Source organism: Piliocolobus tephrosceles, chromosome 6, assembly GCF_002776525.5.
Source record: "Piliocolobus tephrosceles isolate RC106 chromosome 6, ASM277652v3, whole genome shotgun sequence".
Classification (NCBI taxonomy): Eukaryota; Metazoa; Chordata; class Mammalia; order Primates; family Cercopithecidae; genus Piliocolobus; species Piliocolobus tephrosceles.
In genome coordinates this window covers 149,867,777-149,890,747 of record NC_045439.1, presented here as the reverse complement: position 1 = coordinate 149,890,747, position 22,971 = coordinate 149,867,777, and the positions used below count along the sequence as shown (strand labels likewise).

General features: G+C 35.0%; 1 protein-coding gene across 1 annotated transcript in view; it reads left to right on the top strand.

Moving 5' to 3' along the window:
- SPRED1 (sprouty related EVH1 domain containing 1) overlaps positions 1–22,971 on the top strand; it is a 108,641-nt gene that overhangs the window by 73,248 nt on the left and 12,422 nt on the right. The window contains exons 4-5 of the mRNA XM_023230275.2: positions 1,187–1,233; positions 16,311–16,469. Of these exons, the coding sequence (XP_023086043.1) occupies positions 1,187–1,233; positions 16,311–16,469 (206 nt within the window). The remainder of the gene's footprint in view (positions 1–1,186; positions 1,234–16,310; positions 16,470–22,971) is intronic.

Genomic DNA, 22,971 nt, shown 5'->3' with positions numbered 1-22,971 from the left:
AATTGTTCTCTAGTCAAGTAATTGTAATTTGAATTTGAAGAAAAAAAATAAGAAACTTAAAAAAAAGAAAAAAATATATGATGCCCTGTGCCTCATTCCACAGAGATTCTGATATATTTTGGTTTGACGCCATACTCTGGCATCAGTGTATTTTTTGACAATTCCTCAGTTGATTCTAACCTTTAGCAAGGTTTGCAGAACCAGTGCTTTAAAGAGAAAAATGTTATCCATGGCTGCTGGAATTTATGTGATTTAAAGTTTTGAATTACTTTTAAGCTTATGCTCAGGTACCGTAACAGTTTACTTCTTTCACTAGGATCAAATAGATTGGGTTTAATGTTTTAAAAAATGATTTATAAGGAGTAACTTACAAACTCCTAGGTAGAGTAGACTATAGTACTTAGTCTGCCTTGTTATTTTTGAACATTAAAAAACATTAGCTAGCATTATTATCAGCTGTTATATAGACTTCCAACAATCTCAAATTGCTTTTACTTGACCTTCTGTGACAAAAAGATAAAATATGCTGCTCTTTCAAAAGGGCACATTTATCCTTATCTCATGCCTACTCCATGTTAAGCTGTGCCTCTCAAGGGTGGCATGAATTAAGAGTACTAGGACAAATCCTTTCTTATTAATTTATTGAAACTAAAGGTACCCTTAACAGCATGAAAATTTGTACAGAGACATTGATGCACAAAAGTCAGTAACAACAATTGGCCTTTAACTATCAATAGTGGATTAAAACTCATTTGTTTTCCATCTTAGCTAAAGCAACTAAAATCCTGGTTATGGGTACTAAATACTGTTTCCTGGGTCAAAGCATTTAGAAAAATTGAATAAATCGCATCTTAGCATCACCAGAGCAGTGTAATTATAATCTGCCTAGTAATTGGCAGTATTTGGGAGAAACTAGGGGCAGGGGGTGCTAGAGATAGTATACTTTCAGAGAAAGCGTCTCGTTAGTTAAGCAACTGGAAATTTTCCTATAGAAGAAGGAAATACTTAGATTGTTCTCCATTATTCTAACAGGCAAATATAAGTGGCCAGTATCTTAATTGCCAGGCAGTCCAGAAAGATCTCTGATTAGTCTTCTAAAGTATTATAATGACATAATCAATTAGTCATTAATACTGGACTCTAAGACAGAAATTCTATGCTTAATTAACCTTATCTGTTTTCTTAGGATGCCCCGAATCAAAAAATGAAGCTGAAGGGGCAGATGACTTACAAGTAAGTAACGGCTTGGAAGGAATTTGTGAACATAAAGGATGTGGAAGAAATCACTAGCCTTATTAAATAAACTTATCAATTGCTAAGAATATTTCTTTTTTTTTTTTTTTTTTTTGAGACGGAGTCTGGCTCTGTCGCCCAGGCTGGAGTGCAGTGGCCGGATCTCAGCTCACTGCAAGCTCCGCCTCCTGGGTTTACGCCATTCTTCTGCCTCAGCCTCCCAAGTAGCTGGGACTACAGATGCCCGCCACCTCGCCCGGCTAGTTTTTTGTATTTTTTAGTAGAGACGGGGTTTCACTGGGTTAGCCAGGATGGTCTCGATCTCCTGACCTCGTGATCCGCCCGTCTCGGCCTCCCAAAGTGCTGGGATTACAGGCTTGAGCCACCGTGCTCGGCCCGCTAAGAATATTTCTAAGACACTGTATTTGTCAAATTTCTCCAGAAAAAAATAACCAATTGATAACCAATTGATAATAACCAAGGTTGAGCATCCCTCATTTGAAAATTTAAAACCTGAATGTTCCAAAATCTGAAACTTTTTTTCTTTTTGAGGGAAGGTCTTGCTATGTTGCTCAGGCTGGTCTCGAACTCCTGGGCTGAAGCGATCCACCCACCTCCCCACAATGCTGGAATTATAGGCCTGAGCCACCATGCCCGGCCCCAAAATCCAAAACCTTTTGAGTATAGACATGACACCTCAAGTAGAAAAAATTTACACTTGACCTCATGTAATGAATCACACTAAAAATGCAGTCAGAATTTTGTCATGCCTGAAATTATTTTAAATCATGTATAAAATTACCTTCAGCCTGTGTATTATAAGGTGTATAAATATAAATAAATTTAATCTGTAAAGTTGGGTGCTATCCTTAAGATGTCTTATTATGCACATACAAATATTCTGAAATTTGAAACAGTTCTGGTTCCAAGCATTTCAGATAAGAGATATCAATCTTTATATAGAAAGTAAAGTTTCTTTCTTTCTTCTTTTTTTTTTTTTAAAGGAAGTGGTTCATAAGATTGTGGGCTGGGTTGGCAGAATGGGCAGGCATGCTGGAAATTGGCACAAGTTGATGGTTGCAGTCATGAGAAGGCTGAATTCTGTTCTCTTCAGAGAACCTCAGTCTTTTTTCTTATGCCTTTCAACTAATTGCTTGAAGTCACCCACATTATGGAGGATGCCTAACTGCCATATTATAAGGACATTCAAGCAACACTATGTAGATATTCATGTGGTGAGGAACTGAAGCCTTCAGAAAATGGCCATATTAGTGAGCCGCCTTGGAAGCAAGTTATTCAGCTCCAAGCAAGCCTTAAGATGACCAGTTGTGCCATGTTTTCACTGCAACCTTATGAGGAACCCTGAACCAAAACCATCTGGTTAAGCTGCTCTTGAATTCCTGCTCAACAGGAACTGTGAAATAATAAATGTTGGTTATTTTAAGCCACTAAATTTGGGAATGGTTTTTGACTGATACAGATTCTGGAGATCTGAAAATGGAGTGCTGCTGCAACAAATACTAAAACATGGGAATAACTTTGGACTCAGGATTCAGACAGTAAATAAAAGCTGGAAGGTCTTTGAGGCGAGTTTTAGTAAAGTTCTGAAGAGACTGTTACTGGAAGCTTAAAGGTCTTTGGATAGAGCGTCAGTGACGGCTTAAATGAAAATGAAGAAAATCATATTGGAAAATGGAAGAAAGGGAATGTTTGTTTAGTGTCTGAAAGCTTAGCAACGATGTCACCTGGCAGTAATGTGGGAAACAGAAAATATACCCAATGTACTGGGTGGTTAAGCTAAGGAGTTTTCAAGCAAAAGGTTGAAGCTTTTTGTCTGATTTCTTCTTACTACTTACGATAAACAGTAAATGAGAGAAGTAAGCTAAGGAAGGACTCCTAAACAAGAACCCAGGACTTCGCTGGTTTTGAAAATTCTCAGTTTCTCAATATGTCAAATGGCTAAGATTAAAAAATGGCTTCTAAGCAAAGATCAAATCCAGGGCCTTCTCAGAAAAGCATTGTCTAAGGATGTGAGTGTAAATTCCTTTGTTAAGACCTCAGGAGGATTCAAGACGAACCTCAGAGAATCTTTCAATCAAAGTGATAGGTCCTATACGAAGTGTAAGTGTATGTCACATAGCGGAAGTTTAAGGTTGAGAAGAGTTTTTCTTATTTATGAGTGTGCTTTTTATCAGTGGAGTGGACCTCTATAAGATTCACAATGTTTTTTGACGCATTATATTGGCAGAAATACCACCTTTGATTGAAGAGGGGCCCTTTGAATTCCCAAAATTCTACTTGCAGGAAGCAAGTTGAAAACACTATACAGATGCAAACTTGGCCCACCTTTCAATGAAAATAGAAGGAAATTAGAAATTAGAACCAAGATCTCAAAGGCCAGAGCCAAGAGTTACGAAAAATTATTCCCAGGTCCTAAGTTCCACTCTAGGAACTTCAAACGTTGCCACCTTGATTTCAGAATTACGTGCACCAATAACTATGTTGTTCCTCTCATTTTTTCCACTTTTGAACAAGAAGGTCACATGGCAGTTATCCTCTGCCTGTCCTACCATTGTCTTTTGGGTATGTGTTGGGCAGATAATTTGTATCTTTAGTTCCAGATCATCAGGTTGAGAGAATCGATATATATTCAAGGAGCAGCATTTAAGGAACTACATATACCCAGGGAGTTTCATCTGTACCTGCACCTGTTTAGAAGACAGCATCCTAGCTTTGAAGATGTTGATGTAAAAAGATGAGACTTGTAGGGAGTCATGGGAGGGTAGAATGTATTTTGAATATGAGAAAAATATAAATAATTGGTGTTCACAGGGCAGTGAATTATGGTCGTTTTAAAATATGGAAACATTATTTTATACTCCTTTCTTCACTGGAGTCTAATTCCCCTCTTCCTGAGTATAGGCTGTTCCTAGGGACTCACTTCTACCAAACGGAATGTGTTGAAAATGAAGTGTGGCTTCTGAGGGTAGATGATAAGAAAATTTCTGGCTTCCATCTTGCTTTCTCTCTTGTATCACTCTGGGAGAAGCAAGCTACTATGCATGAGGACACTGAAGGAAATGTATGAAGAGATCCATGTGAGGAATTGAGGTCATCTGCCAACAACCAGCAAGGAACTGGAGCCTTCTAGCAACAACCACGTGAAGTGAATCATCCTGAAAGCAAGTCCTTCAGCCACAAACAAGCCTTCAGATAATTACAGCCACTGCCAATCTCTTGACTGGAACTTCATGGGGACTATGAGCCAGAATCGCCCAGCTAAATTGGTCCCACATTTCTGACTTACAGAAACTATGAGATAATAAATGTTGTGTTTGAAGCTGCTAAGTTTTGTGGTAATTTTTAATGCATCTATAGGTAAAGAATGCACAAGCAGAAAGGGAAGTTTAACTTTTTCTTAAGATGATTAGAATGATCGCTAATTTTCTCAGTTACAACTGCAAAAGAAAACTCTTAAATTTACTTTAGTACTATTTATTTCATTTATGATGTTCCAAAGGTTTAGAAGGTCATTCTTCTTTTGGAATGTATGGGAAGTTGCAGTGTGTTATGATTTATCTAGCTACTTTATTAGGAATAAAATACATGTTAAGTTTCATAATTCATCTTATATGGGCTTGACATAAATAAATGTTTTGAATACAGATTATGGTTTAAGGTAGTGTTAATATCAGGTTTACTTCATTGACAATTGTTTACAAAGACAATATAGTTTAAAAGAATAACGCATTGTCTAATTTTTTAACACAATAAAAGTAATGATAATGTTATATTTAAATAAATGTTTTGAAGGCATTAAATGCCAGAGTGGAAATCCTCTCTCTTTTGAATGTTCATTAATTAATTCAACAAATATTTGCGTACCTATTTTTGTGCCAATAACTTTGCTAGACATTTCCTTCATAAGCTGTTGGACAACTTTCTGCTTTCAACAGTTAATGTCTTCATCAATTATCATAAGTCAACAGAAAGAAATTTACCTTTCTATTTCATATCTGTCTTTGGAAGGTTTTGTAACAGATCATCATTTGAATTTGAAATCCTGTCTTGCTCATCTTTTATTCCTGATGTGCAGTATAGTGCTAATCACATACATAGTTGGCACTCAAGAAAAGTTTTGAGGAAAAATCTTAAAAATTAAGATTTTTAAAAACCTAATCAATAAGAAGGTATGATTGTTCTTTTCATTTGGTTTCTTTCTTTGACTATTTTAATGAGGCAAATGAGAGCTTTTGGTTTTTTGTTAGTTTAGAGACAAGATCTTACTCTGTTGCCCAGGCTGGAGTGCAGTGTCATGATCTCAGCTCACTGCAGCCTTTGTTTCCTGGGTTCACGTGGTCCTCCCACGTCAGCCTCCCGAGTAGCTGGACTATAGGCACGTACCACCACTCCCAGCTAATTTTTGTATCTATTTGGTAGAGACAGTTTTGCCATGTTGCCCAGGCTGGTCTCAAACTCCTGGGCTCAAGTGATCCACCCACTTGGTCTCTCAAAGTGTTGGGATTATGGCATGAGTCACTGTGCCTGGTCAAGGTTTTCGTTGTTGTTTAATGCTAGCTTATGCCTTGTTTTAAGATCATTTTTAGTGCTAACAGAGTTGTCACTTACAACATTTACAGCTCTTATTGTTCAGATATGCTGGATTGAAAACAAAACCCACAAAACTTACCTCACAACAGGCTTGAGGTTAAAAGAGGAAAAGATCTTAGATACGTTTTGGGGCAGAAGAAAGATGAGATTTGATTGATATGAAGTAAAACATTATCATGTTTTCTCGTTTGGCCATTGAGAAGTACATGACTAACTTAATCTTTTTTAGAAGTAAGTAATGTCATTTCTGAGCCAAAATGATTAGAAGGCTATGATTTATGTTGGTCTAATTTTGCTTTAGGCAAGGGATATGAATTGTTCATGTAATGATTTTCAAAGGTGGTAATATTTTAATAAGGCTCTATATCTGAAAACTAAGTGGATTGGCTTTATTTAGGTAGTACAGAGTATTTAATGGTACTGCAGGCTATCACAATCCTTTAGTAAGTGCTGCCTTAACAGTTTTCAGAAAGCCCTGATGTGTCTTAGATTGAATTTTATTTATTACCCAATAAGAGAGCAAAAAAGTTCTCTGTATAACTTTTTGCATAATGTTTTGTTATTTAAAATTTTATTGACTCTTAGACTAATACATGCATATTTTGAAAACTATAAAGACAAAGTTAGGAATCATTCATTCCTACCCAAAAATAATTGCTGTTCATATTTGGATATTTCTGCTTAGGCTTTTCTTTCTTCTGACATCTTGTATACAAATGCATACTTCCTTTTAAAAGCACCATTGGGATCATACTTCTAAAATGCAGTCAGCTTAAAATCTCTTGGCCATTTTCATTGTGTCAGTCTAACTTCAGAGTCTTTGATCTTAGCCATTCCATTATGTACCTATACTACAATTTAATCATTCACGTCATCGAATATTTCCCACAGCGTTTTATATACATTTTAATTTGTGTCTTTGAGTGTGACCTTAAGATAAAAATCCTAGAAATACATTTGTCATTTAAAGGGTTGAAGATTTATGTGTTAGCAGGATGTGTATAACTACTCCTTATTAACTCAAAAGTACATCTACAGACAGTAAACAATCTTTGCAAACCTAATACCACATTAAGCCAAACTAACTCTTCATTAGGAAGGTAGTTTAGTTCTTCTGTTGAATAAGCCAGGTTACAGGACTTGTTTTCCTTTACTACTATTGCCAGACATTGTGTCTTGCTGCATTTTTCATATTCCTTGTTTATTATTTCATTACAGATGGCTGTGTTCAGGTAGCTTAAAGAAAAATGCTATAAGCTGCTAATGTTTCCAGTCAAAGCTCATAGACAAATAGAAAACTAAAAATTCAAGGGCTGGTTTGTTCTTACCCTTGAGCTGATCAAACTAAAGAAATCTAATGAACAGAATAGGAGACAGTTGTGGCCAAATTTAAAATGAATTGAAACTGAAAACACTACACCACAATGTTAATAATGTTTTTTTTGGGCTTGTGGAATTAGAGTAATTTTTTTTCCTTTTTTTCTGTGCTTCCTAAGCTAGCATAATTTGAGCATAGAATTTTAAATACCTAAAGAATTGCTATGGTAGCATGTTTAACACACGTAATGCCAAGATATAAGGGCTCTTTACCAAAGAAAAATTTTAAACCACTTCTGTCATTTAATAAACCAATGATACAATTGTTATAAAACTTACTTCAGTAGGATATGAGCCAGCCACACATTTTGCAAACCTGTAATTTGTGATTTACAATTACAAGAATGATGTTCTTGAGCAGTATGTTGACTGTGATATCCCTTTTTTTCTGCATTTGATTTATTTATTGGGAATCATACATTAACAAGGGTTTGCAAAACAGCAGTAAATTTTCTCAGAGAGCTATCACTAGAATATGGGTTGCAAAGGGAGGAGAGAAGCAAACTTTGTTTTTGTTTTTTCTGCAGCTGTCATCTGGCCTTATGTTCTGCTCAAGAGCTACAGCTGGAATTATTTTATTGCTTTGCTCTGTATCCTTTTGCCTCTACACACAAAATTGCTATAGAAGTCTTTGAAAAATAAAAAGTTAGGCAATCACTTATCAACCATAAGAGAATAATTCTTATACCAGCAGCTGAGAGAAAAACAGCTTTTCATTGTGCACTATTGGCATGGTTACTTTGTAGACATTACACATTAGCCTGTGCCGCCATACAATACTAAAAGCATCGAATGTGAGTATATATAACTGCTATAGATGTTATTTTTTTAAAACTAGAGATCATGCCAGTGTATTTACAGTCTTTATGCCTATCATACATTAAACTTTTTGCTCTTGTGGAAGATTTTTGGGATTTCCCACCACCTAATTTTATCTTACGTTCATGTTTCCATAGTAATTGTCACTTTTCAGGGGTTATAACCCAGTAAAAAAAAAAAAAAACAGAAGTTTGTCTAAGTCTGAACACTTTATGCTTAATCATATCCAAATTAAGAAAATGTTTTGGTTATTACTACAGGTTGAGCATCCCTAATCCACAATTCAGAATCCTCCAAAATTCAGATTTTCTTAAGCACTGACATGTGACTCAAAATAATGCTCAGATTTTGAATTCTTTTATTAGGGTAGGTATATTATATTGTATTATACACATTTATACTTAGGTTGAACATCCCTAATATAAAAGTTAGGTAAGTGATAAGACCCAGTGTGGGCAGAGATGTAAGGAAATGGTTCCTCTGTCTTATACAATTAAGGAGTTTTCAGTTGATAACATAAGTTTGCCAAAGGGTAGCTTGGTAATGTAATTGAATATGTGTATATACTTTATTCAACAATTCCATTTATAGGAACTAATACTAAAGAAATAATACAGGTACACCAAGATATATGTAAAAAGAAGTACATTACAATGCATATAACAGAAATTTGGAAGTCTAAATGCCCATAATTAGAGTATTAGCTAAGTAATATATGACATATGCGATACTGGACTTCTCTGCAGCAGTTGCAAAGTGTAACGTGTATACTGATATGGGGAAGGTCCATGGAATGTTAAGAAGTGAAGAAAAGGAGCCCTGTATGGATAGACTAATATAAATGGGATCAAATTGTACATAGCATGTAAACACATATACATGCATTAGGAAATTTAGGAAGATATATGTCAAATAGTAATAGTGGCTATTCCACAGGGATAGGATTATGGAAATAATTTTTGTTGTTATAACTTGAACTTTGAATAACAATTATTCAGAGATGTTTTTTGCCAGGTGTGATAGCTCATGCCTGTAATCCCAGCAGTTTGGGAGGATGAGATGGAAAGATTGCTTGAGCCTAGGAGTTCAAGACCAGCCTGAGCAACACAGTGAGACTCTGTCTCTACCAAAAGCAAAAAATTAGCCAGGTATGGTGGAGTGCACCTGTAGTTCCAGCTACTCGGGAGGCTGAGGTGAGAGGATCATTTGAGCCTGGAAAGTCAAGGTTACAGTGAGCTGTGATTGTGCCACTGCATTCCACCCTTGGCAACAGAGCAAGACCCTGTCTAGCTAACTAGCTAGAGTGTTTAGATTTATTATTGCTTAAGGAGCTCTCTTTATACACTTTTTTTTCTATTATATCACATTTTTTCCTGAGGTATCAATGTGATCTGATTATTGGATATTCGCACGTCACAGATTATAGAATTCTCAGTGTACGCCAGGCATATAGTTCTATGCTCCAGGGATAAAACTTAGGCAGAGTCCCTCCTTACAGGTTGTCCTAGTTCGTTCTAGCTGCTACAGCAAAATCCCATGACTGGGTAGCTTATAAACAAAAGTAATTTGTCACCATTCTTGAGTCTGGGAAGTCCACTCTCAAGGCACAGACTGTGCCTGGTGAGGGCCCACTTTCGGGTTCATAAGTGGTACTTTTTGGCTATATTCTCACATGGTGGAAAGAACAGGACAGCACTCTGGAATCTCTTTTATAAAGACACTAATCACATTCATGAGGGCTCTACCTTCCTAATTGAATCATAGCCCCACCTCCTAATACCATCACATTGGTAATTAGATTTCCACATATGAATTTTGCGGAGGACACAAACATTCAGAATATAGCACTGGTTCATGGGAAAAATGTAAATAAAAGAGTACTCAGAATATACGGTGATAGATACGTGTAATTTTAAGGTAATTCAAAGGAGGGAGTGAATAACTTGTGAGTGAATCAACAAAGACTTTAATGAGTTTGTGGCTGAGGTTAAGCATAAAACAGTTTTTTAGTGGAAAATTTGAAGCATGTCATTGTTGGGCAGAGGAAGCGACTTGTACCAGAAAATCAGAAGTATGAAACATCAGATGCTAACAGAAAGAAACAGGTACATCAATATTTGTAAAGCAAAGAAATGAGGATGATAACCAGTAAGAACAAGCCATATTAAGAAAGCATACTGACTCTTTAAGTAACAGACTGTGTATTCATTTATTCTTTTGTTCTTTCTTGGAGTTTCTTATTCACATAAGGAAAGCCACTATGTAATTTTTAATAAGATGGATCCATTATAATAGGAATTAAATAACAGATATACATATAAGAGTGAACAGTATGACAGCACCTTGTCTTGGTAAGAATATGGAGCACTCATTGTGGATATATGAATTGTTTAAACCACCTTCGAAAATCATTTTCATTATGAGAACTGGAACATATGTATATCCTGTGACCCAGCATTTCTATTCTTGGATATCTTCTAGAGAAACTCTTGGGCATGTATACCATAAGGCCTATACATTTTTATTCCTAGCAACGTTTATTGAAATAGCCAAAAATTAGAACCACCCAAACATCCATAGGCAGAGAATAGATGAATAAATTGTAGTGTTCTTATCCAGACTCTGCCACCTAGTAATTTTTATTTTAGGCAAGTTGCTTAATCCGTTTGAATTTTAGTCTCTTCATATGGAGTAGGTTGATAATGTTGTGTACCTCAAAAGATGATTGTGAGGATTCAGTTAACCCATGTAAAGTACTTGAGACTGTCTGATACATAGAAAATGCTCAAAATATTTCAGCTGTCATTGGTACACAGAGGTAACATGACTGATTATTGCTGCACATGTCAATGTGAATGAATTTTCACTGAAAAAAATTGAGCAAAAAAGTTTCAGAATGTCCCATGATATCAGTCAGTTCAAAAGCATCTATAACTAATATTAAGGGGTACTTTGTGTGGTAAAACTGTAAAGAAGATAAGAAAATGAAAAACAATATGACTTCAAGATAGGGTTTATCTGCTGAGGATCCAAGTGGTACAGGTGGGGGTGCTAATATGGAGAAACACAAAGGAGTAATTAGTTGTATTGGTTGTGTTCACTGAAGTTGGGTGACAAATGTACACGTTCTTTTATTATTTGGTTATGTATATAGTCCTTTATACATATAAAATAACTCCTTCGAGAACCCTTGGGTCCCCTGGTTGTAGCCTTAACTCCCCAGAACTATATTAATAGTTTGGTGTGTAATAGTTTCTGGTATTTTAAAAGTAAAAATATAAATACATCAATTCATCCTTCTATCAGTTAGACAAATGGGATCATGCCATATTGACTGTTCTGTACCTGGCTTTTTTCATTTAACAATAGCTTGGGAATACTGGAAATATCATTTTAATCGCTGCACAGAATTCTATCATATAGTATAATTTTTAACCAGTTCCCTGCTGGTAGAGCCGTAAAATATTTTGATTCTTGTTTTCTTTGTTTTTGTTAAAAAATAGTGCTACTGTGATTGTGTGTATGTATGTGTGTATCTGTATATGTAATCTCTCGAAGTAGAAATGCTGGGTCAAAAAGTATGAATTTTTCTTTTTTCCAGTGGCATTGTCAGATTGCTCTTTCACCAGCAGTGCAAAAAAGTATTGCTATTTCTCCAAACCCTTGCCAACATTGAGTGTTACTATGTATTTTTTACATCTTACCTAGTTAGTGTATAAAAATGGCATTATACTTTCATGTGTCTTTAATGGTCAGTATGTTGTCATGTACTTACTGTCCATTTCTTTTTCATAGGAAAATAAAACTGGGCTTTATCTTGTGAGTCTCATGTTTCCCAGGGAGAGAGGGCCCATTTCTATGTACTGTGTAAATTCTGTACCTTGCAAAAGAGTTCCTTAGCGAATACTTATTCTCCTCCCTGTCCTCTCCAGTATGTGCCCAGTCTTCCAACAAAGCTTTGGTAATTGGAAACCTTAAGGGGTTTGGGTTTTGAACAGAAAAACCAATTAGATTTGCCTGAAGAATAATGGGACAAAGGCTGGAAACAAGGAAATCAGTTAGAAACCTACTGAAGTAAGACAGGCAAAAAAAGTAATGAGGGCTTTGCATTAAGACAGTGAATAGTGGGTATTGAGAAGAGGAAATGGATTTGAAAGATACCCAGAAGATTACCTTATTTAGAAAATTATTTTATTGACATAAAGACATATTCTGCATGAATTCAGAAGGATTTGGGCAAAGGTATAGTATGTCTCTCGGTTAATTATTTCAGATGAAGAGGGAAAATGTATTTAAGCTAAAAAGTGATTTCATTGATACAGTATATTTGTATTATACTTTTAAATATTATGATTTGTCAGGCACAGTGGCCTGTACCCATCTGTAGTATCAGCTACTAGGGAGGACCAGTTGAGACCAGGAGTTTGAGGCCATCCTGGACAACATAATAAGACCCTGTCTCTTGAAAAAGAAAGGCAAAACAGGAATAGAATTGATGCTAAACCTGTCTCATTCTAGCAATAATATTAATTCATAAACATGGTAATTGAAAAAAAGATCAGTCTCATTGAGTTACCCCTCCAATAAAGTTTAAAATAGTAACAATTTAAAATATAAAATGATTGTATATCAAAAGTAAGGGAGAAAGTATTCAGTACCTTGATTTTAAAATTATATAAAAGTAAGCTTACAAAATTGGAAAATTAATCATACTATCAAGGAGTATTAACCTTCATTTTATTTCCTTCTAACTTTTTATCTTTTTATGACTATGATAATACTGTAAATAAAATTTTATATACTGAGTTTTTAACACTAAACATTTCCTACATTATATATTACATTATTCTCAAACCTGATTTCAAATGACACCACCATATTTCACTTTATGGGCATATCATAATTTGCTTCACCATTCTCTTATTATGGCATGGTTAAGTTGTTTCTTTTTACTATTAAAAATAGTTCTCTACCTAGAGGAAAAGTTGTACGAAAAAGATACTTGCACATGCATGTTTGTAGCAGCATAATTTGCGATTACAAAATACGGAACCAGCCCAAATGCCCATCAGTCAATGAGTGGATAAAGAAAATGTGGTATACACACACACACACACACACACACACACACACACACATACACAATGGAATACTACTCAACCATAAAAAGGAAAGAAATAATGGCATTTGCAGCAACCTAGATGGAATTGGAAACTATTATTTGAAGTGAAGCCAACTCATGAGTAGAAAACCAAACGTTATAGATTCTCACTCATATGTGGGAGCTAATCTATGAGGACACAAAGGCATAAAAATGATACGTTGGACTTTGGGGACTCGGAAAAGGGTGGGGGTGGTGAGGGATAAAAGACTACACATTGGGTACAGTGTAAACTGTTCGGGTGATGGGTGCACCAAAATCGCATAAATCACCACTAAGGAACTTATGTAACCAACCACCACCTGTTCTCCAAAAAAACTAGTGAAATAAAAAAAAAAAAAAAAAAAAAATTAAAAAAAACTTTAAAACAACAACAAATAATACTTCTGAGAAAAATACTTTGTGCCTAGAGCTTTTTCCATTTTAGTACTCTTTGCCGAATTCAAGAAGTGATCAAAATGTATGAATGTTTTAAAAGCTTTTCATACAGTTTATTAAAATTGCTTTCCAGAAAGAGTTGTTCCAGATTTTATTTTACTTCTTTGTGTGTAGAATTAGCAATGAATGAGTATGCTTGTTTTCCTTATCACCACTTTTTAAAAAACTTGTAAATTTAATATGCATTGAAACTTTTAACTTACTGAAAGAGATAATTAGGTAGTAGGAAGATACTTTTTTTCTAGTTTAGGATTCTCTAAAATGTTAATTTGATTCTTACAATTCATGAATAATATATACTTCATTGTAGATTGTATACTTTGCATTTTCAAACAGTCTTTTGTTTGCCATATCAGCTGCTTGAATGATGCTTTGGTTATTTTATTCGCTGAGACCCGTTTAGGTGTGTAGCTATAAATTCATTGTGCAATATGAACTATTCCTAGTTAATAGGTTAATTCCAGGTACATTGGTAAACATTTAAAAATCATTTTTTACTTCAATATTACACACAATTTAATGAAGCAACAAACACTTGTGATATTTTCTTTAAAAAAGTATTATTATTTAAAAAGTATTATTTAAAGTAAAATGTGTTAATGTTTAATTTACAGGATATAAATAGAATAACCCAGCTCATTACAGCAAGACACTAAGTTTGTTCATATGCAGATTTGTTTAAGTCAGCTTTAATTTATAATTTTAACATGATTTCTCAGTTATAATTTAGTAAAAGATAACCTAATTCAAAAAAAGTCTCAATTAAAAGCAATATCTTATAATTCACTGATGCGACTCCTAAAACTTACACTTGTTTATAGTTTTCAATCTCCTGAGTATCCCAACCCTGAGATTGTTTAGGCAGCTATTCAATTTGTAATAAAAAGAAATTGTGCACCTGTAATCCCAGCACTTTGGGAGACCGAGGCGGGTGGATAACTTGAAGTCAGGAGTTTGAGACCAGCCTGGCCGACATGGTGAAACCCTGTTGCTACTTAAAAAAAAAAATTAGCCGGGTGTGGCGGCGGGTGCCTGTAATCTCAGCTACTCAGGAGGCTGAGGCAGAGAGTTGCTTGAACCTGGGAGGCGGAGGTTACAGTGAGCCAAGATTGCACCACTGCACTCCAGCCTGAGTGACAAGAGCAAGACTCTGTTTCAAAAGAAAAAGAAATTGTGATTTAGAGAAGTTAAAGTAAGACAAGATTCTAACTTAGATCTTTTCTCACCTATTTTTTTTCCCCCAGTATTTTCTTCTATTCCGTTTGCTTATGATTTTTGACAAGTATTTGAGTCATTTATTTTCAGAAATCTCTGGAACAAATAAATACATTTCCTGAAGTTTTCTACTCTTCCCACTTTTGATTATGTATTTTGAAAGCATGTTTGCTGGATATCAGTGTTTAGCCAACATTTTTCCAATATTTTATCAGCAACTGTCACAACACGTTGGGACAGCTGTTATGAAAATTGGGTAAAAATAGCAGCCAGTTTTGACATAATTTTAAGTGACAGTGGATTCTCAGATATATTTTTAATAGTTCAATTGCCTACTCCCTGATGCAATAACAGCTTTGAGTTTCAAGAGCATTTTTAATTATTATTATATGCTTGTGATAGCCCAGTGTCATAAAATTAGCGTTGGTATTACAGTGATTTTCTGACTGAGAGATTGAATGCCAAAGGAATTAAATGGGACAAGGCTATTTTTTCTCTAGAACAAAAACTAGAACTTGCATTTATACGTTTAAAATGTCTTAGTCATTTTTGAATTTTATTTGATAATTTTAGAAGTAGCACCCACAAAATCTTTTAAATCTTTTAAAAAGAATAGCTTATGGGAGGTTTGAACCCTTAAAATTGTTAGCCGTATAGTGATTGCTCTGAGTTATTTTAGAAAAAGCTAGTGAAAGTGTTTCAGCCACTTTTATTTGGATATCAGCTTTTTTCTTAAATAATTACACAGTGATGGGAAAAGTAATATCCCATTTCTTTAAAAAATTAAATGAAACAAAGCCCTTCCAGGACTTGTGTTTTGTAGTGTGCTAAATTTTACTTACTTAACATTTATTTTATATAAATTATTGTTTATGACATTTTAAAAGCATGTCTTTAGTGAGTGTCATTTATTGAGCATATCTCCCAACCTAAGTAGTGAGAGTGCATGATTTAAATCCTACATAATCAGGAAGTTGAGGCTAATTGATTCATTCACTCATTCAACACAGTAATAGACTACTGTTGTCTTCTGTCTTTTGACTCACTATCAACAGCAGAGTTCTTGGAACATTTTTTTTTAACTTGCAAAATAAAACATAGATTTGTGTTTTCTTCCTAATAATTTCTGCATTTTCTATGTACATTTATCACTTTTATTATAGTTAAAAGCATTATTATAATTAGCTCTTCTACATGACATGGTTAGCCTTTTAGTTCTTCATGTTATTTTTAATAAGCCCGTTTTTCTCATGAAGTTGAATTTTTCTAAAAGTTCATATTACTGTATGTTAACATAGCTTTCTAACCACGTACATTTGAATTTTGGGAATTGCAATTCATAGTGATGGCAGTGATATATACTTACTGACTTGCTAAATACTAATACGTTTTTAGTATATTATTTTGTGGTGGTTTTTATTCTGGCAACTAATGAGTTGAGGGTTGTTCCCAATAGGCACCTGAAGAGGATTCTTCCAGTTCTCTAGTGAAGGATCACCTTTTTCAGCAAGAGACAGTTGTTACCAGTGAGCCTTATAGAAGCTCAAATATAAGACCTTCTCCCTTTGAAGATCTGAATGCCAGAAGAGTCTACATGCAAAGCCAAGCCAATCAGGTAAAAAGATAAAGTCTTTTTTCAGCACGTTGTTTATATGTGTAGAAATTGGATGATGTCTTAGATGAGGACATTAAAACCATCTGCCCTTTACCAGACACAGTAAAACAAACAAACAAACAAAAACCAGGATAATTTGATTATAACGAATCAAATCCAGAGTGAAACAATAAACATATACACCATAAAGTCCTATTTGGATGTAGTGATTGAGCAAGGGGACATCACAAGCATTCTTATTTTACCCCTTATCTCACAGGAAAGCTTTCAATATTTATCATTAGTTATAATGTGTTTACTATATGTTTTTATAGATCTCTTTATCAGATTAAGGATAACCTTTTGTTCTTACAGAACTAAATTTTTATTACATGCTTTTTCCTCAGTAATTGAGGTGATTCTATTTTTTTCTTCCTTTATTCTGTTAAATTGCTCTCATTGGTTTGCAACCTTGCAGTGTTGGAATAAACCCATCTTGGTTGCCATGTGTATATATTCATTATACACACATACATACATATATACATATATATTCAAGCATATGGATTTGTCAGTATTTCATCTTGGATTTTTATGTCTGTGCTTATAAAAGAGATCAACATAATTTTCCTTCCTTATAATATTTTTTTTCCTTTTTTTTTGAGACAGAGTCTCACTCTGTCACCCAGGCTGGAGTACAGTGGCATGATCTCAGCTCACTGCAACCTCTGCCACCTGGGTTCAAGCAATGCTTCTGCCTCAGCCTCCCGAGTAGCTGGGATTACAGGCACCTGCCACCACACCTGGCTAATTTTTTTGTAGTTTTTAGTAGAGATGGGGTTTCATCATCTTGGTCAGGCTGGTCTTGAATTCCTGACCTTGTGATCCACCCGCCTCAGCCTCCCAAAGATTGCAGGCATGAGCCACTGCACCCGGCCCCTTACGATGTTTTTATCAGGTGTTGCTATCAGGATATGCTGGCTTTATAAAATAAGTTGGACAGTATTTCTTTTTTGCATGTATGGAAGAGTTTAAGATTGGTTGTTACTTCTTTCTTAAAGGTTTGGTAGAATTCCCCAGTGAAGCCATCTGGGCCTGGATTTTTTTTTTTTTTTTTTAGATGGTTTTGAACTATGGAATTAGTTTCTTTAACAGACACAGGACTGTTCACGTTTCCTAATTCTTTTTGTGTCAGCTATGACAAGTTATAGTTTACAGTAACTTTGTCTATTTCATCCAAATTTTTAAGTTCATTGGCATAAATATATCCCATTTTTGGTTGCTGATATTGAAAATACGTGCCTTCTCTCTGATTATTCTTGCTTAGAAGTTGATCATTTTTAGCCTTTTCAAAGATAACTTTTAGATTTTTTACTTTTTTAAATGTTTGTTTTCTATTTCATTGATTTCTGCTTCTATTTGCCTACACTATTAAGTTTTAGCTTTACTTTTCTTGGTTTTAGATGCTTGTGAAAGCTTAGTTTCTTGATTTTTGTTTTCAGCATTTTTCCTCTTTTTCTCTCTTTTTCTAATGTATGTATTTAAGGCTATAAAATTTCATTTAAGTGCTCCTCTATCCACATTTTACAATATTTTCTAGTTTATTCATTTTTAATGGAAAATTTTAGACATACCAGAGGTAGAATGAATAAAGGAGTAAACTACCATATGCTACTCTGCTTCCAGTACCTATCATTGGCAAAATGATGATATGCCCTATTTTTACCATTATTCAGAAACGGGTTGTTTCATTTCTAAATATTTGGGGTTTTCTAGTTTTCTCTTTAACGTTACAAATAAAGATGATTTCATGTATGACTTCATTTTTTTGATATTTGTTGGAACTTGGTTGATGGCCCAGCATATAGTCAGTGTTTTTTTGTTGTTGTTGTTTTGTTTTATTTTTGAGATGGAGTCTCGCTCTGTTGCCCAGGCTGGAGTGCAGTGGCGCGATCTTGGCTCACTGCAAGCTCTGCCTCCCGGGTTCACGTCATTCTCCTGCCTCAGCCTCCTGAGTAGCTGGGACTACAGGCGCCTGCCACCATGCCCAGCTAATTTTTTGTATTTTTAGTAGAGATGGGGTTTCACCGTGTTAGCCAGGATGGTCTTGATATCCTGACCTCGTGATCCACCCACCTCGGCCTCCCAGAGTGCTGGGATTACAGGCTTGAGCCACCGCGCCTGGCCCAGTGTTTTATGTACATTCAAAAAGAATGCACATTTTTAGTCAGTTGGGTATAGCAGCATTTTTGTTGAATTGATCCTTTTGTCATTATGAGATATCCTCCTTTGTCTCTAGTAATACTTCTTGCCTACAAGTACTTTTTTGATGTCTGATTACATCAATTTTCTTCTGGTTAGCACTTTCACAATAGTTTTTTTTGTTTGTATTTTTCCTTTTACTTCCAACATTTCAGACCTCTCTTTTAAACCATATATAGTTGGGTTTGGGTTTTTTTTCCCCAGAGTATCTTTGTTTTTTAATTGGAGTATTTTGTTCATTTACTTTTACCACAATTATTGATATAAATCTACCATTTTATTCATTTTTTATTTGCCCCATTTGCTGTGTTTTTTTCCTTCACTGTGCTTATTCAAATATATTCAATTGCTTGATTCTCATCCCTTTATTAGCTAATTAGTAATACAGTTGTTCAGTATTTTTAGTGGTTATCCTAGAGATTACGAATGTATCTTGCTTCCTTAAAATCGAACCTGTATTAGTGTTTTACCATTTTCAGGATAATGCACAGATCTACAGTATCTTAACTCAGTTTACCTCCTTTTTACCTTTTATGTAATTGTCATTACAAACTTTATCTCTATAAAATTTAAAACTTTGCCAAAATATTTTAAACAGCATTCATTTAGGTTTATTCACCTTTTTATGACTTTTGACATTCTTCAATATGTTATGTATTATACTTCCATCTAGGATCATTTGCCGTTTATTGGTGCTTGCTGAACCTCAGTTTTCATTTATCTGAAAAAAATCTTTTATTTCCTTCATTTTTGAAGGATGTTTTGCTTTTCATTGAATTCTGTTACAATTTATTTTCTTTCATCAATTTAAAAACTGTAATACCATTGAGAAGTTTCTACCCTTCCTGTTAAGAAATAATATCTTTATTGTTTTCAGATGTTTTATTATGCTATACCTAGGTATTAGGTTATGTATTTTGTTTTGTGTGTATAGAGCTCCTGGAATCTGTGACTTCATGCCTTTGAACAGATTTAGGAGTTTTCAGCCAGTAGCTCTTTAAATGTTGTTTGAAGCTCAGGGAGAGTTAAAGACTGGAGATAAATTTTGGAAATCATTATCAGAGAATGAAAATTGAAACTATGGGGACAGTTAGAATTACTTTGAAAGACTATGTTCTATTTTAAAACTATTAACAGTAGGGAATCACTAAATATTGAGTCAGTGAGTTAAGAAAGAACAGTCACATTAGGCGAACCAGAAAAGGGTGTCTCAGAAGCCTGGGGAGGGCAGTGATGGAGTAAGGAAAGGAAATGATGGAGTAGTTAATTAATATTTTACAGCAAAAATGCCCCAATAAAATTCAAATTCATTTCTATAAAGGTAATTGATAACTGTACCACATTTTCAGTGGGATTAAGAGGTGTGCATGACTGGAGAGGAAACAAAGATGATGTTTGCTAGCCACTTCTCTAGAAGCTTGACTGCAAAAGCCTTCCTTAACAAATAGATGGAGTTTGAGGGGTGCAGGGTCAAGAAATGAATATGGTCATAAGATGAAGAAAGTGGAGAAATTAAAAGATTCATGACAGAGAGAAATTGATAGAGAAAGGTACAACAGAGACTGTAAAGACAGGAGAATTGCATGAGAAGAGAGAAGTGCAAGTGAAGTTTAGGTAGAGTTACAGATTTGCTATGGAGACAGAAAGTTAATGAAATTCAAACTTGATTAATTCAGCATTGTGGGCCCTACTATTCTTGTCCTAAAGTCTTAAAAGTGGGTAGAGAGAGAACAAAAAACCTTCTAGATCATCTAGGACCTTTTCTTCCAGCAACTCTCATACCATAGCAAATACAGTTTGAATTATTCAAGGTAGACACGGATTGTAAAAATCTATGGGTAAGTCTCCCAGGCTCCCTGTAACTTTATTTTTCACTGATCATTATTATTAATTTTTATCATAGCTGGTAACTACTATGTGCTAGATACTGTTTTAAGTGCTTTACTTATATAACTCTTAATCCTCACAACAAACTGGCAAACTACCTAATTTTAGTGATTAAAAATTATCTGTAGTTTATGTATGTTGTCCAAATTTATTATGAAATTTTATAAAAAATTAAAGAAAAATTAAGGAAAAAATTGCAAGCCAGTTTTACCTTGAGCAAAATAATTGCAAGAATAAAGGCTAAAAGCAATCTGCATGTTTTCGCTAGAGATTTTGGGATATTAAAATGAACCTACCGGGAGTCATATTTGCTTGTAAACGTCCAGGCATCCTATGAGACATTTGAATCTGGAGATACGCATTTTAACAGTTTTTAATACAAAATATTTTCCCACATACTGAGTGGGCAGAACAACTCATGTCAACGTAGGAGAGAGGTAAAGTATGCATATCCTGAACTAAGTCACTGATTCATACAGTTGAACAGGGAAAGAAAACACGGTGAATGGAACACAGGGACGTTACGATATACGAGTATTCCTCATCCCAGACCCAGGGAATTTATTTGGCCTACCTTCTTTGGCTGAAAGAACTATAAATTTAAAGGTGTTCTTTTGATTGATGGGGAAAAAGAACTGAACTCTTCTCCCAAAATAGTAATGGCAGTTATGATGGGGTGGTTGAAGAATGTAGTTATCAGGTAGAAAGCACAAAAAGTGCTAAATAACTAGAGAGAGAGAAGTGAACAACATTTGGCAGACAGCTCTTAGCTTTGGGATTATGACATGGCCTCTAGAGCCTATTCTGTTTGGGTCTGAATTCCAGCTTCTTTACTTACTAGCTGTGTGGCCTTGGACAAGTTACTTACGTTCTTTGTGCCTTAGTATCCTCATCTGTAAATTGGTATAATATCAGTATCTACCTCCTAGAGTTGTTATGAATATTAATAATTAATCTTTTATATATAAAGCACTTAGGAAAAATGTCAAATAAATAGAACAGTAATACTTGTAATTGATACTTTTTCTTATCTCCAAGATTGATGTGACTTAGAGAAACAAGGGTTATATTATATAAATTTGCATAACTAGATGTTTACACATTTGCTGATGTTATAATCAGTGAACTTCTCAATTTAATAGGAACTATAATGGAATGGTTTTCTCTTTTAAAGCTGCAGTAGACTATAGCTATACATATAGTAAAGAAATATTGTAGAAGTTTCTTAATAGGAATAAAACACAGTACCATTCAGCACAGTGCTGTTAGGATAGTGTAGCAGTTGTCCATTTGTATGTGACCCAGAAGGCCTCACAGGATGAGTTTTCCATAGTACAGAATCTGGCCCTCAGCTTGCAGACCAGACACCTTATTTTCATAGGATACTAGGACTAAAGTCATTTTCAGAGGTTCAAGTAATTGAGTTTAAGAAAATGATATGTGAAAATCAGAACATAAAATTTGATTTCAACCATCCTGAGGACTGTAGTTACTTGTAGTAGCCTGATTAACACATTCTCTACCTAAAATAGGTCTTTATGAGATCATCACTGAAAGCTAGCTTGGTGAGTGTAAATGCTCAACAAAATAACTATGTCCTTTGAATGTTTAATAACATTCAACTGGAGTAAATCGATGGGTCCTTTTCTACAACAGAGGAACAACCTTGCCAAAAGGACTAGACAATTGCCTTGCTGAACTATAAAGAGTAAGCTAGCAAGTTAACTTACTAGTTTTATGAATGCTGCTAGAAGACATGGCTGCTGGGTCAGAGACAAAGGACTCTGTTATTCTTCACAGTACAATAGTAGCATGAGCTTCATATTTGTGTTGGTTTCCCTTGCTCCTCCAAATCCCATGGGAGTGATGCTCAGAAATACGTTGTCCACTCAGTGGGTTTGCATCCCAGCTTTGGAACCCTGAACTTAGGGAAGCCAAGTCTTTTATAATGACTTTTAATGCAGTTCAATAGCCTGCCTCACTTGCTGAGGAAGAAGATACCGTCTTTGTCATACTGGACACTAAACAAGCCTCTTTCCAAAGGGGAAACACTATGTCTTTCAAGGGTTTCACTGTACAGATGTCCTTGAAAAGATAGTCCAAAACAACAGGCCGGTAGGGCCTATGCTCACTAGATCTGCAGAGATGGGACCCATAAAGAATTGTCAACTGCGTTAGCTTAGGTTCCCTTAGTAAAGCTTCAATAGGCATTGCCAGTGTTTGTCTTTGACTCATTTTTTAATATTTTGAAGAGCTAGTAAATCTTTTGAGGCCAGGCATGGTTGCTCACCCTTGCAATCCCAGGACAATGGGAGGTTGAGGTAGGAGGATCACTTGAGACTAGGCTTTTGAGACCACCTGGGCAGCATAGCAA